Source organism: Neopelma chrysocephalum, unplaced genomic scaffold (assembly GCF_003984885.1).
Source record: "Neopelma chrysocephalum unplaced genomic scaffold, ASM398488v2 Primary Assembly neopelma1_44, whole genome shotgun sequence".
In the NCBI taxonomy this organism is placed as follows: domain Eukaryota; kingdom Metazoa; phylum Chordata; class Aves; order Passeriformes; family Pipridae; genus Neopelma; species Neopelma chrysocephalum.
The window spans coordinates 12,978,105-12,990,489 of record NW_020897703.1 but is presented as its reverse complement, the minus strand read 5'-3'; the positions used below and the strand labels follow the sequence as shown (position 1 = coordinate 12,990,489).

Below are 12,385 nucleotides of genomic sequence, written 5' to 3'. Positions count from 1 at the left end.
GGTGGGCGGCAGCGGCGGCCGGCCCGAGAACGGGGGCGTCGCGCCGGGGCCGGGCTGCCGCAACGGACCGGCCGACCCCGCGCCGCGGCTGCCCGGGAACGGCGGGGGCGAGGGCCCCAGGCTGGGCTGCCGGGTCACGCCCGGCACCGGCGGCGACCCGCGGTTGTGCAGGCTGGAGGCGATGGGCCGAGGCGTGCTGGGCACCGGCGGCGGCGCCGCCTCGGGCTTGGAGCCGGCGTCGGGTCTGGGCGGCGGCAGGCGGCTCCTCTGCGGGTCGGGGGCGGCGGTCCTTGGGCCTGACGGCGGCCCCGGGAAGCGCGGCGGGCCGCTCGGCGGCGAGAACGGCTTGGCGGCGGCGGAGCGGCCTCCGGGCGGCAGGACGGGCTGGCGGCCTCCCCCGGAGTCTGCGGACACAGGACAGGGGCATGAGCGCCGTCGTAGCGGCACTGCGGTGCCGCACGGGCCGTGTCCCGAGCCACTGTGAGCGGCTGGGGAGCAGCCCGGCACGGGGCACACCAGCCCTGGGGCTCAGCACCAACCCGGGCAGCACTGAGGAACCACTCCAATAGCAGGTTACAGCCCGATATTGCTTATGAGGGACGACTTAAGTGTCCGGAAAGTAACACAAGTGATGCAGCCATCACAGCAAGCAATGACACAGGGAGGGAAGAAATGGTAAAGAACAAGTATTGGATACCATCAACCTGAGAGCAAAGAAATGTTAGCTTTTAAATGATATTTAACAACAACAGTCTGGCAAAAGGCTCTTTTCAGCCCTTTCTAGTAGCTGTTATTTAAGGATGTAGTTGTGTACATCAGGAAGATGGCAGCAGGCCCTGCAGTTGAAGAAGGACTGTTCTGTGATGCCAGGAACTTTTGTGTTAATACAAGTTCCCAAAATAGACTGTGACACAATAGAAAATACCAGGTCCGAGAGCCTGTTTTGTACGTGTGCTGAAAAATTATGTTAGGCTATAAAATATGTAATGTTCGTAACACCCTACAACCCCCATTGCACAGTCCTTCTTCAACAAGCATGAAATCCTCTGTCCTTAAACTTACAAAACTCACTGGCCCCGGATGTCCGTCTTTTCAAGGGGCATGAGGCTCTGGGCAGCTGTTTTGTCAGCCAGAAGTACAGTGCCTGCCCCAGACAAGCCTCCAACTGCAGTGTGTGTACCAGCCAGCTGGGATGCCTCGTGCACTTCTAAGCGGCAAATCATGCTGTTGTAGAGCTGATGCAGATGTACTTTCCATTTGGAAAATAGATCCTTTTTCCTGGTGCACAAGAATTAGCCTGGATCCTCCTACGTTCCCCTCTGGTCCTGCACACCAACAGCTGAGGCAGGACCTAGTCTGCCTGACTGTACTTTGCAAGCAGCAATTCAGCACTGCCAAGATCTTTAGTTTTCATCAATAACTAAGAGGATGGGTGGAAAGGGAGCCCCACTTCTCCCTCATAAAACCTAATAGTAAGAATAAAACAAGATTCAAGCTAAAAATTACATTTCCTAAGAGTCTAACATATTTGATGGCTTTTTCAATCCCAGCAGGTAATATGAAGGTTTTAAGCAATGTAATTTATTTTTTCACACTGGAACTGCAATATCTCTCTTACCAGCATCTCGACTTGCAGCAGATCTGAGCTTTGGCATTCCTGCTTGAAAAAGGCCTCCAAGGCCAGGTGGTCCACCACCACTGAAGCCGCCACCGCTGCCACCACCAAAACCCCCACCACTGCCACCTCCACCTCCTCCAAAGCCACCGCCGCCACCTCCACCAGGTCCTTTGGGTTCTGTTGGAAAAAAAAAAATCCTCCATGTTAGTGAAGCAAGACTGATCCTGAAAAGTCATCTCTTCCATTAGAACAATGCTTGTAGCTGGTGAAAAATGGATGAGCTTTCAAAATACACAGGGTTTGGATCATCACAGCTGCCATCACTACCACTATTGCACCATGGCAGAGGTGGTGTGATAACCATAGCCCCCGTGTTTTATTAAGCCATTGCTTTCCTTTAGTCTGCTCCGGACTAGAAAGCAGATAAAATTGCTATGGAGAATTTGGAATTGAGCATTGATGGGACCTCTAGAATATCATGTTGTCTTTGTTATCATCTTAGTAGCTTCTTTCTGTTTCTTCGTACTTCTGTTCTCTTATCCTTGCCCTCCACTTCTCTACAAGCAGAAACATGGCAATCTCATGGAAAATAAGGAAGGAAGGAGGAAGACAGAGGGTCCTTCCTCTTGAAGGTGTGTCTGGTGATCGCTTCTGGGAACGCACCTCTCATTATTGATGATGTTGCAACATATCTATTTATCTAAACAAAGCTTAGTAGGGAAAGAGATCCCATTTCTGATTACTTTTCTGTAGATTCAGAAATGCAGTGACGGGATCATTAGCTGTTAACGTTTCCAATAGGTAGGAATTATTTTATCAGCCCCCCTACTTTCTCTCGTTTCTCTCTAATGTCAGTATTTCTGCTGTGACAACACTGAGCTGCCAAAAGTAAAATGAAAGTGTTTCCACAACTACCAGTACAGAGAAGAGCCCTATTCAGAGCATCACTGCCAAATGAGCAGGCCCACAGGTTGGGATATCTGTGGAGATTAGCTCTCAGATGATGGGCTACATGGATGAGGATCAATAGCTTCATCTCTTAGAATCTTGATTTCCACAACTTTGCGCTGGCAATAATTTCACTGACTTTACGGTAACTAAAACTTGTGGATCAAAAGCACTTCTAAAAATCCCCCCAAGAAAAAAGGAGGAAGAGTGTGTCTATGGACGCATGTTTCACATTATCTTTCTCAAGCACGTCAGCTCGGTTTGGCTCTGACTCACATAGGGTGTGAACCTCTGGAGAAATGCTGCTACTATGGTTAAGTCTTTCATCATGACTTGTTAACTCATGTAAACAAGATAATAGGCTGCATAATTTTTATCTTACTGTTTACCCCCTCCTTTAATCCCCTCCAGCTCATTACAATAGCTAGAATGTGCAACTTCGCATTCAGAGATAATAAGGGTTTAAAAACTGTAGCTGGCTGATTGCAGGACTGTATCTGTTTTTTTTTTAATTATTTTTATTTGGTCACACTCCTCTCAGCATTTCCTGCTTTCCTCATCATCTTCCTAACACAATCCAGCCTTTAACTGCATAGCCAAACCTAAACTGAGGTGTACCACATTTGCTAATCAGTCTGTAGAAGTGTCTTCTCTCCTTAGGCAATAAATCCTGTTCCTCTGTCAGAGCGGGACTGTGTTCCTCACACTTTTCCTGTTTCTGGTCTGTCTTCCCAATACTTTTGCTACATGGGCTTTTCCAGCCTCCTCTCAGCACCTACCAAGATGTTCTGTGAGACACAGCAGCAGCACAGATGGATGGAGACCTTGTTTCCATTCAAGTAAGTGGAGGCACTGCCTTGTGCCACAGTACTGCTGGGCAGGCTAGGCAACAAGCCTCAGCCAAAAAGATAACACCCCTGAGTCACTCCAGGAATGGTTAAACTGCATGCAGAGTGACACACAGGTGGAGCTGTGGCTTGTGGCTCTGGTTCTGCTTTAAGTGGTACTGGGGCCATTAAAGAGCCAATGGCGTCATGCCAGACACACATTTATTCTTATATTGTTTATGCAAAAGTAGAGTCTGAAACTCCAATTTATTCTCTGTGCTCTCCTCAGTCCTGATGGGAGTTTTGTTTGCCTGATCTGCTGCAGCTCCTCAGCAGAACTCCTAGTAGGGCTCGCATAGTTTTCCGATATAAGCAAACAAGAAATTAAACTGCTGTATGAGGATAAGCAAACAAATTAACATTCACATTTCATAAGCAGTACTTGATTTCTCAGCTGACTATTCATCCATGATGAACAGAATTTACTTTTATGCATGCCACTACTGGCACTTTATTTTACCTACTTCTCTCATGGCAGTTCATCTGATGATAATTTTCTGCATTCAGATATGTAGAACCATTCATGCCTATAGATACTACAAGATATAGAATCATACTTACTGTCTAAAATTGGGGCACTTCTGTCATTAGTAACAGTCTTCTTGAGCTTTTTTCCTTTGGTAATATCAGATAATAGAGCATTGCGCCCTGCTTGTTCTGACCTGCTTAGAGATGGCTTTTCAGTATTTGCCTGCAAAATAAAATTAAAAATGAGGAGGCAAAATAAACCTCAACTTCTAGATAAAAGTTCTGTTCAAGTATGGTAGTTACTTGAGACTCCAGTTCCAATTTGAACAGCACTGGAGTGGGTAGCATGCCATGTCTATTTTTGTGAATGATGTTAAAGGTAGTTGGCCTTGTTACTGACTCAAGGCCCCAAACACTGCTACTATTCTAACCCACACTAATCACTGGAAACTGAATACTTCCATGTGAATTCATGTTCATTAAACTCAAGATTCAGAGTTTCTGATATTTTAAAGGGAAGGTATATCTACGGCAAATTACATACATAATCTGATTAAAGAAGAAAATGAGCATTCTTGAAAGTTGTAGTGAAATACAAATTCTAGATAAATCAGAAGAAAGATGGACCTTTATCTACTATTTTAGTTTTGATAGGAGTATTTAAAAATGGCAATTGCTACTTCCATATATAGACCTCTTCATCTAGACCAAATGAAACCTTTAGATGCATGAGGTTTGTCTCAGTGGTCCTCTCTTTTCAGTTTATGTTTTGTTGACAGTTTTTTAAGGAAGAACAAAAAAACCCCAAACCATACACATACATACACATACATATGCACATATATATGCCTCTTATAGGAAATAGTGGTTTCTGAAAAACTTTCTACCTTATCAGATCAGTGTTACAGAGATTTCCTGAAAGGTGGAGAGAGTTGCCATGGAGGGACCAAGCACAGAGTCATACTTGGGGTGGAAAATGAGGGAAAGACTCTTCAGAGGCACAGGCCATTCTATCCATGTAACCAGCTCAGGGTTTACTCTGAAAATATCTGAGTATTTTAAAACGGCATTTCAAGAAGCCTTTTCCTTCTTGTCAGTGAGATGACTGACTATTGGGCAGGCAAACATAGCACAAGATCTATTTCAGCTTAGGCTTAAAATTAAATCAGGTCCAATGTAGTTTCACCCACTGTGTCAGCAGTGGATCCTGTGCTCTGATACCCCAAGTTGGCTGAGGGAGCTGTGCTAGCTAAGAACTATCCTTACCGAATTTAAACACTAGGATTGATTTTTTCCAGCTCAGCTCAGTACTAGAGTAGACGGTGGGAGTACATGTCTGGAGAAAGTCAAGGGGATACCAAGACTTCAATTTCCCTGACTTAGATAAGCTGTTGTCTCTCCACCAGATCAAACCACCAGTGTGGGAGGGAGAGAAGGATGGAGAATCAGAGTAGGCAGTGACATCCACATGAGCACTGGAAAGGAGTGAAAGTGATGGTCTTTCTCATAGGATCAACAATCAACCAAAACCAAAATGTTGGAGAGCTTTCCCCAAATGTCAGTGCATACCCTCATCCACACCTCCCTATCTCTGGACATCCTATTCAATGTGACAAGCAGCAGCAGAGAACAGTGCATATGGTACGTTTACCTCCTGTAAAACTTACCAAGGCTAGTGTTGGGGGTGGAGGGGGAGCTGGAGGGGGAGGCACAGGCATGGTGGAAGGCTGAGCTCTGTCTGCTCTTGCTAAGAAACCTGCACAGCAAAACACAAACACACAAGACTCAAAGATTAACATATCTTAATAAATGAAGTTCTACTCACCTAAAAAACATCCTTGCAGCTAATAGGTTTATCTTCTACATTTTCTAAGTCTAAATAATATATAAAAAGCACTTCATATTTAATTGTATGGAAACCAGCTGCATCTTTAAAGAGAGGCTCCCTACATAAGCCCCATTGCCATATAAATTCATAGACATGCACATCCAGTTTTGCACTTACACAATCCGTGCAGTGCAAAAAATGCAGTAACAAAATTGTACTCTTTTAATCCAACAATCTTCTTCCCATGGAAGTGCTTCAGGATAGTTCCATAGCTACACCATCAACCCTTGCTTCAAGAAGATATCATACTTTAAGATCCTACTCGGAAAGTCAGATGCTGACCTGTTAAATCCCTTCAGTTGCTAAAAGATTCACACATACGCTGTTATGGGTAGAGTGGAACAGCAGAACTCTAGGACAGGCTCATGCTTCTTCCTTTCTCCCTGCTTGCTCTAAAGATTCCATGCTCCATCATCACATCTGAATGCACTTTCCTCCTCCTCAGAGGCAGCACACACAGTCATGCTATGTGCATTTTCCCTGAGGAGAAAGAGCAAGCAGGCAGCCCAGCCCCTCAGCTGCAGGCTGCTGCAAAGGGAAAAGCCTGGCTGCTAAAGCTCAGCTTTTCACTATATTCCCTACTGGAGACCAGGCTCCCGCTTTTCCACACTCCAGCCAAAACTTTCAACCTAAGACAATCCTAGGAGGGTCACACCTGGGATGTAGAACTTCATTGAAACAAAAATACAAAACAACAAAAAAAAGAAAGGCCAAGTGTCAAATACTTGTTTTTAAGTCACAGGGTCTTTTTGTGGCATTTTGGCACCCAGCTCGCTGGAACTTGCCTGTTGGGGCTTTTCTAATGGTGCTGTGGCATTTCAGCGTGTGCTTTACTCTTTCACCTGAGCTTTCACCTTCTGCTGGCCCATCCACCTGAGCCAGCTTCAGTGACAATGATTTGCCACCATTTATATAACATTTGCACACAACAGGTAAACACAGTGGGAATAGGAATATGGGTTATTCTCCAGACAACCCCAGGCTGACGGCTGAAGCCCTCAGGGCAGTTATTTACAAGAATACACAGCTTTTACTTTTTTAAGTAACTTATGTGGTTTTTGATGAAACCAAGGGGAAATGTAACAGCATAGTATCTGTCAAATCAACATCATGCTAGGTACAGTACCCTTTACAGTTTAAATGAACATTAGGAAAAATTGCTGAATGAAACAAAATGGCATTTGCAGTGAGGGCTTGAGGTGAGTCACGACCTACAATGTCTCTAATGGCTCCAACATGATCTATGAGGTGTGTGACAGAAAAAAAATGGCACAGAAAGTACAGATTTATCTCATCAGATGTTCATGCTCCAAAAGAATTAGAATACAGCTATAACCCCCCCCCAAAAAAAAATTGCTGACCTACCTTCCTCAGAAGAAAGCTTTTCTGAAATAAGACTTTAATAGATTTTGTGTAAAATCTTTAGGGAGGAAAGGGCTTGGAAAGGAGTCAGACTAATCACCCCTAGCTCTGGCTGAATATCTAGAAAAACCATAGCGTTCAAAGTGGTGCGAGGCACTACTACTCTCTCTAGTGTTTGCAGGTTTTCTTCTCCCATACTGCAGAAACTGTTTCTCTTTCCGGTTCCTGCAAAAGAGCGAGCAGAGCAGAGGGGAAGCTGGCAGATGGACAGACTGACTGACAAAGAGGAAACTGTGTGAAGCCAAGCCTACGCACTGTGCAAATGCACGCATTCGCAAAGTCCTGCAAACAGACCAGCCTGCTTTCATCAGTCCTCTGGTGCATTACTGAGCATCTTAGGGCTTTTCCAGAGAAACAACAGTTTCACATTCAGAGGATCTGCTTGAATTCAGTTATATTCCTATCTTCTGTATTTCTAGCTCTCAGTTGTTACATAAGACTCTGCACAAAGCCCGATCCTTTCCTGATCTGCACATTCTAAATCCAATATTTGAAATCTGAAGCCTATTAAAAGCACCAAGACTAATGCTGCTTTGTTCTTCAGCTTCCTGTTTAAAAAAATAGTCAACAGGAAAATTATTTCTTACAGCAGACCACAACCATCCTGTTTCTTAACACAGTCTTTTCACAGCTGCAGTTGTCTCTAGCTTAACTGTGCCATGAGGGTATTTCACCAAGCTTTTAACTACTTCAACTGATTAAAAAGAGAAAGTCTGCTCTCTGCACTGCTTTGCTAAGAGGTCGAAGCAGTCTGGATAATGTACTGGGTCTCCTTGGCACTCCATGTGTCACAGGAAGGTTTCTGGAACAGGCAGAATACAGTTTGGTTTGATATCAGACTTTTAAATGAATCCCTTAAGGCAGCTCAGACCTGAATGCAGCAAGTGAGCCAGGTGGTCTATGAAGCACTTTCTGTAAAATATCATAACTTGTTTACCTCCCTGTCAGTTAAGAGGTTGCTTCCTGCATGCTTGGGCTGCTCTGCTCTACTTCTATGTCCTCTTAACTTGTTGTTTTAGAACAGCTTCTTAAGGAATTGGTGGGGATAGAGGGGAAGAAAGGTGATGCTTGAAGCCTGAGTTCTCTAAGGGGAAGCTGCTACCCACAGACACATCCGGCTTCTCCAAAACCCTCCCTGCGCAGATGATTTGCAAGGAGGTAATGGGGAGAAAGGCACTAGGTGTTCCCTCCTTCCCTATCCCATCTTACATGTACCTGTAGTCACTAGCTGCACAGTAGCTAGTATTTCTGATACTGAAGGGCTTTTTCAACAGAATTGAAGTGAAAATTAGGTACACACAGCTGCACAATGGCGAGCTTAGCATTTAGCTACTGCTGAACAAGCCCTGCGGCCCTCAAAGGTAGGCTGGAAAATGGCATTTTGGAAGCACAGGACAACCTTCTATAATAAGACAAACTCAGGCAGAACTGGATTGAAGTTTAATGCAAGCATCCTGCAGGGTTGTTTACTCATGATGTTCTAGAGCACACACTTCCTTTAGGGGCCATCAGAAAAGAGAACACATGCTTTGACTCAGAAACCTGCATGCCCATGCAAAAATGTATACTGCATACACTTACAGAGCCAGTAAAACACCCCATATTGTCAAATTTTAGTTTAAAACCAAAGTTACAAACCACTTCACTCTTACTTTTGTCACTCTGACTCTGCTTCTGCTGATAAAAAAGAGAATTTCAGAAACTCAAGCTGAAACTTCACAGAAAGAAACGGCACCTCTGTCTTTGAAGCTCCAACTCACCCTTGCTGTTTGCTTAGATTCTGTACAATCTATTTTTTTGTCTGACTTACTGTAAGCAAAAAAAAAAAAGCGCCCATTGGATTTTAAAATTTGATCACTATAAGCCTGTAGGAAGAATAATAATGTTCTGAAGAGATGCAGCGACCTGCTGACTTGCCCCCACAGCACAGGGGGATGAGAAACACCTCTTGGGCTGCAAAACCAAAGCAGCTGAGTCAGCACAATGCTGAACTTGAATTCTGCAGCTGCTTTGTTCATCACTAATTCCCAGGAGCATGGAGATGTCCTAAGATGTTAAGTGTAACTGCAATTAGAGGAAAGCTTTGGTTACTGTCCTATGCTTCAGCAAATACACTCAGATCATTATTTGCTCTTGGTCAGTGGGAAAGAGCTGAATTGAAGAAGTGGACATTATGTTCAGTTGTTAACAGCTGACACTATAAAATACCTGAAATAGTAACTGATCCACCCAATAATAAATTTTACCCATCAAATCTGTTAACAACCAAGTTGATTATAACACTTGGTGTTGCAGGGTGTTAAAAAGTAACCAGTTGCAAAAGACTGAAGGTGTATTGATACTTGAAAACCCAGGATACGTGTCCTAGCATATTTTCTAGGCCGCAATGTAAGCCATCACGGCTTTTAAGAGCTGCATGTTAATGTTATGTCTAGATGAGCACCGGTGGTGCGGCAGAAAGGATTCCGGTAACTAACCCGCACACGTACACTGCAGCATCGGCCACTGAGCCCCAAACACAAAGGTCTGTATTGTCAGCAAGACAGAAGGATTTCCACAGCTGGCAGCAGCGGCAGCAGCTGCTCTCCCGCTGCGCAGCAGGCGCCAGCAGCACCGTGCACACGGCCGGTTCCTCCAAGAGCCCTGGGCTCTACTATCGCCGTGAGCAGGCAGCCACCGCATCCCCACACCCGCTCTGCACCGCCCCAGACACAGCCCCGGGGCCGGGGCAGCCTCCCTGCAACACCCTTCTCGAGAGGGCTGTGCACAGAGCCCGCGTCTGCTGCCTTTGGAGAAAGCCAGCCCAGCCGCCGGCAAACGAGATGCTCCAAAGCTGCTTAAGTAAAGAATACCTGCATAAGAAAGCTCTCATTTTTGAAAATTACCAGGCACACCCGGCAGTCACTATCAGGAACGATATAAATATATTGTGATATGCAAAATATAATGATAAAAACTAATTTCATTTAAAAACTAAAACAGAGGAGAGAGAAAGCATACATTGCATACTGCAAAGAGCCCCTTGCTCCACAGACTAATATATGAAGAGCAATGAGCAAAACTGTTACTACACTGAATTACATGAAACAGAAATTCTGGGTATTTCAGATTTAATTTGTTATTTCAGAAATTATTTTAGGAGCATTACAAATGCTAAAAAGGAATGTGACCTTTAATGTGGGATGGAGAGTTTGAACGACTAGACTGCAAGTGCACAGTTTGCATCTGGTCAGCCATTACGAGCTGCTTGAAGGCCCTCCCTCTTAAACATATTGAGTCAGAGGCAGACAGACAGCTCACTGTGGTTAATCATTTCCTGCATGATTAATTTCCATGCAAAAAAAGAGGAAGGAACAAACAACTGTAGAAATAAAATAGAATTGATAAATTTAAGGGGAAAAAACCCTGAAGTTGCCAATTAAAATGCTGATTGCTCCTCTGTGCAAAAGGACTCAACTTCAAAACTAGTGTTGATTTGGTTCTTTCAAAATGCATTACTTTCTCCTAATGAAAGAAGGGAAAATTTTTTTTAAAAGTCTGAATTTGAGGCAATTGGGCTACCTTACCAAGTACTTTAGTAAGGTAGCTCTCAAAACAAAAAGGACAACTAACTGTAAACACATTACAAAGTGGTTGGAAAATCACTTAAAATCAGTTTTATACAGACCATGATATTTTTTCATGGTCATTTTTTAACAGAGTACAGAGCTATTAAAGCTTTTTGATAAAAAAATGTTACAGTGATGTAATGAAATTTGAGCCACCCTGCTCCCACTTTACTGTGCAGACTCGAGTCATTAGCAAGTCTCTATGTCCCACATTCCACCACCATATTCTCCCAAGGCCAGAGGGGCTGCCTGCACTAAAAGTCGGTGCAGAAGTGTGGCATGGTGTGAATGAGAACTTCAGAGGTTTCTGAAGGTGCTCCTCCCATGCAACACCATGCCTGTAAATCCCACCTGAAAAAGCCAGGTACTTCTCTTTTTATTAATGTTTCTAAATATAGAGCAACTCATAAATAAATATACAGGTAGATGATTTTAAGCCCCTAAAGAGTTCAGCAAGGGCACTAAACTGAATTCAGTAGAGCATGAAACTACTTGAATATACTGAAGAGGAACTCCCTTGCAAGGTGAAAAAAAGAATATTGAGAAGACTCTCTGGCCTCAATCACTCACTAGAGGAGTGAAAAGCCTGTCAGACACTTAAGTAACCTGATGCTAGTTTTATTTGAGACACAGGGAATTGCTGTATAAGAACCCAATACTCACACGGAGAGCCTGGATTTTCATTCTCCTAACTGGGATAAACCTTTTGAAGCTGAGGAGGTCTGAAGGAAGAAAAGTGTCACCTAAAATGTTATTATCAGTATTTTTGGATCCTTTAACACCAATGACTGGTCTTTTAAGGATGGTTTCTGGGTGAAACAACAATTGTTCTGGTGCAGGGATAACAAGACTTTGTGGCCTGAGAAAGGACATTTAAAAGGGTGTGAGAATGCAGACTGTCCTATCCTGTCTGGAGGAAGCTGTGATAGCGAAACTTTTCACCCTTAAAACCACTTGCAGGGAACTGGACAGCCAAAAGGGAGACCCACAGAGGAGAAGTGACTTTGGATATCTGAGACCCAGGGAAATTCTGGGGAGCTGCCGCTGCCAGAGAGAGGAAGCCTACTTTACTGGGGACTTTTCACGTTTCAAAGAAACTCTCTGCAGTACATGAAATGAGTGGTTTGAGTATTACTTTCCACCAGACTGAAATGCCAACCCTTACACAAAATGCCAGGGCAGAGTAGGTGCACCAGTGATAGAAAGCTCTTGCCTAGACCTCGAGCCAGAGCTTCCTGTCTCTTTCCACAAACTTCCATCGAAGGGGTGATGGATGATAGGCTTTATTCACAGGCAGGTGTATAAAGTGGATGAGGTCTATGTGGCCCCAAAATAGGATTTGGCCCAAGCTGAATGACATACAGGAGGATCTCCCATGGGGAACTGCACCTTTACAAACTCGGCAGTGATCGTCTGGGGGATGCAACACCATCCTGCTGCAGACAGGGATCAAAAAGGAGAGAAGAGGAAAGCAAAAGCCTGGAGGTCTCTGGTAGAAGTGCATGGGGTAGTTCTTGGGGAAGAAACAGATGTAAAGCCCATATTA

General features: G+C 44.3%; 1 protein-coding gene across 1 annotated transcript in view; it reads right to left on the bottom strand.

Moving 5' to 3' along the window:
- Positions 1-12,385, bottom strand: part of WIPF1 (WAS/WASL interacting protein family member 1) — a 56,448-nt gene that overhangs the window by 11,204 nt on the left and 32,859 nt on the right. Inside the window, exons 3-6 of the mRNA XM_027677896.1 lie at positions 5,589-5,677; positions 4,015-4,144; positions 1,619-1,795; positions 32-404 (exon numbers count right to left, since the gene is read on the bottom strand). Coding sequence (XP_027533697.1) covers positions 32-404; positions 1,619-1,795; positions 4,015-4,144; positions 5,589-5,639 — 731 coding nt within the window. The 5' untranslated portion in view covers positions 5,640-5,677. The remainder of the gene's footprint in view (positions 1-31; positions 405-1,618; positions 1,796-4,014; positions 4,145-5,588; positions 5,678-12,385) is intronic.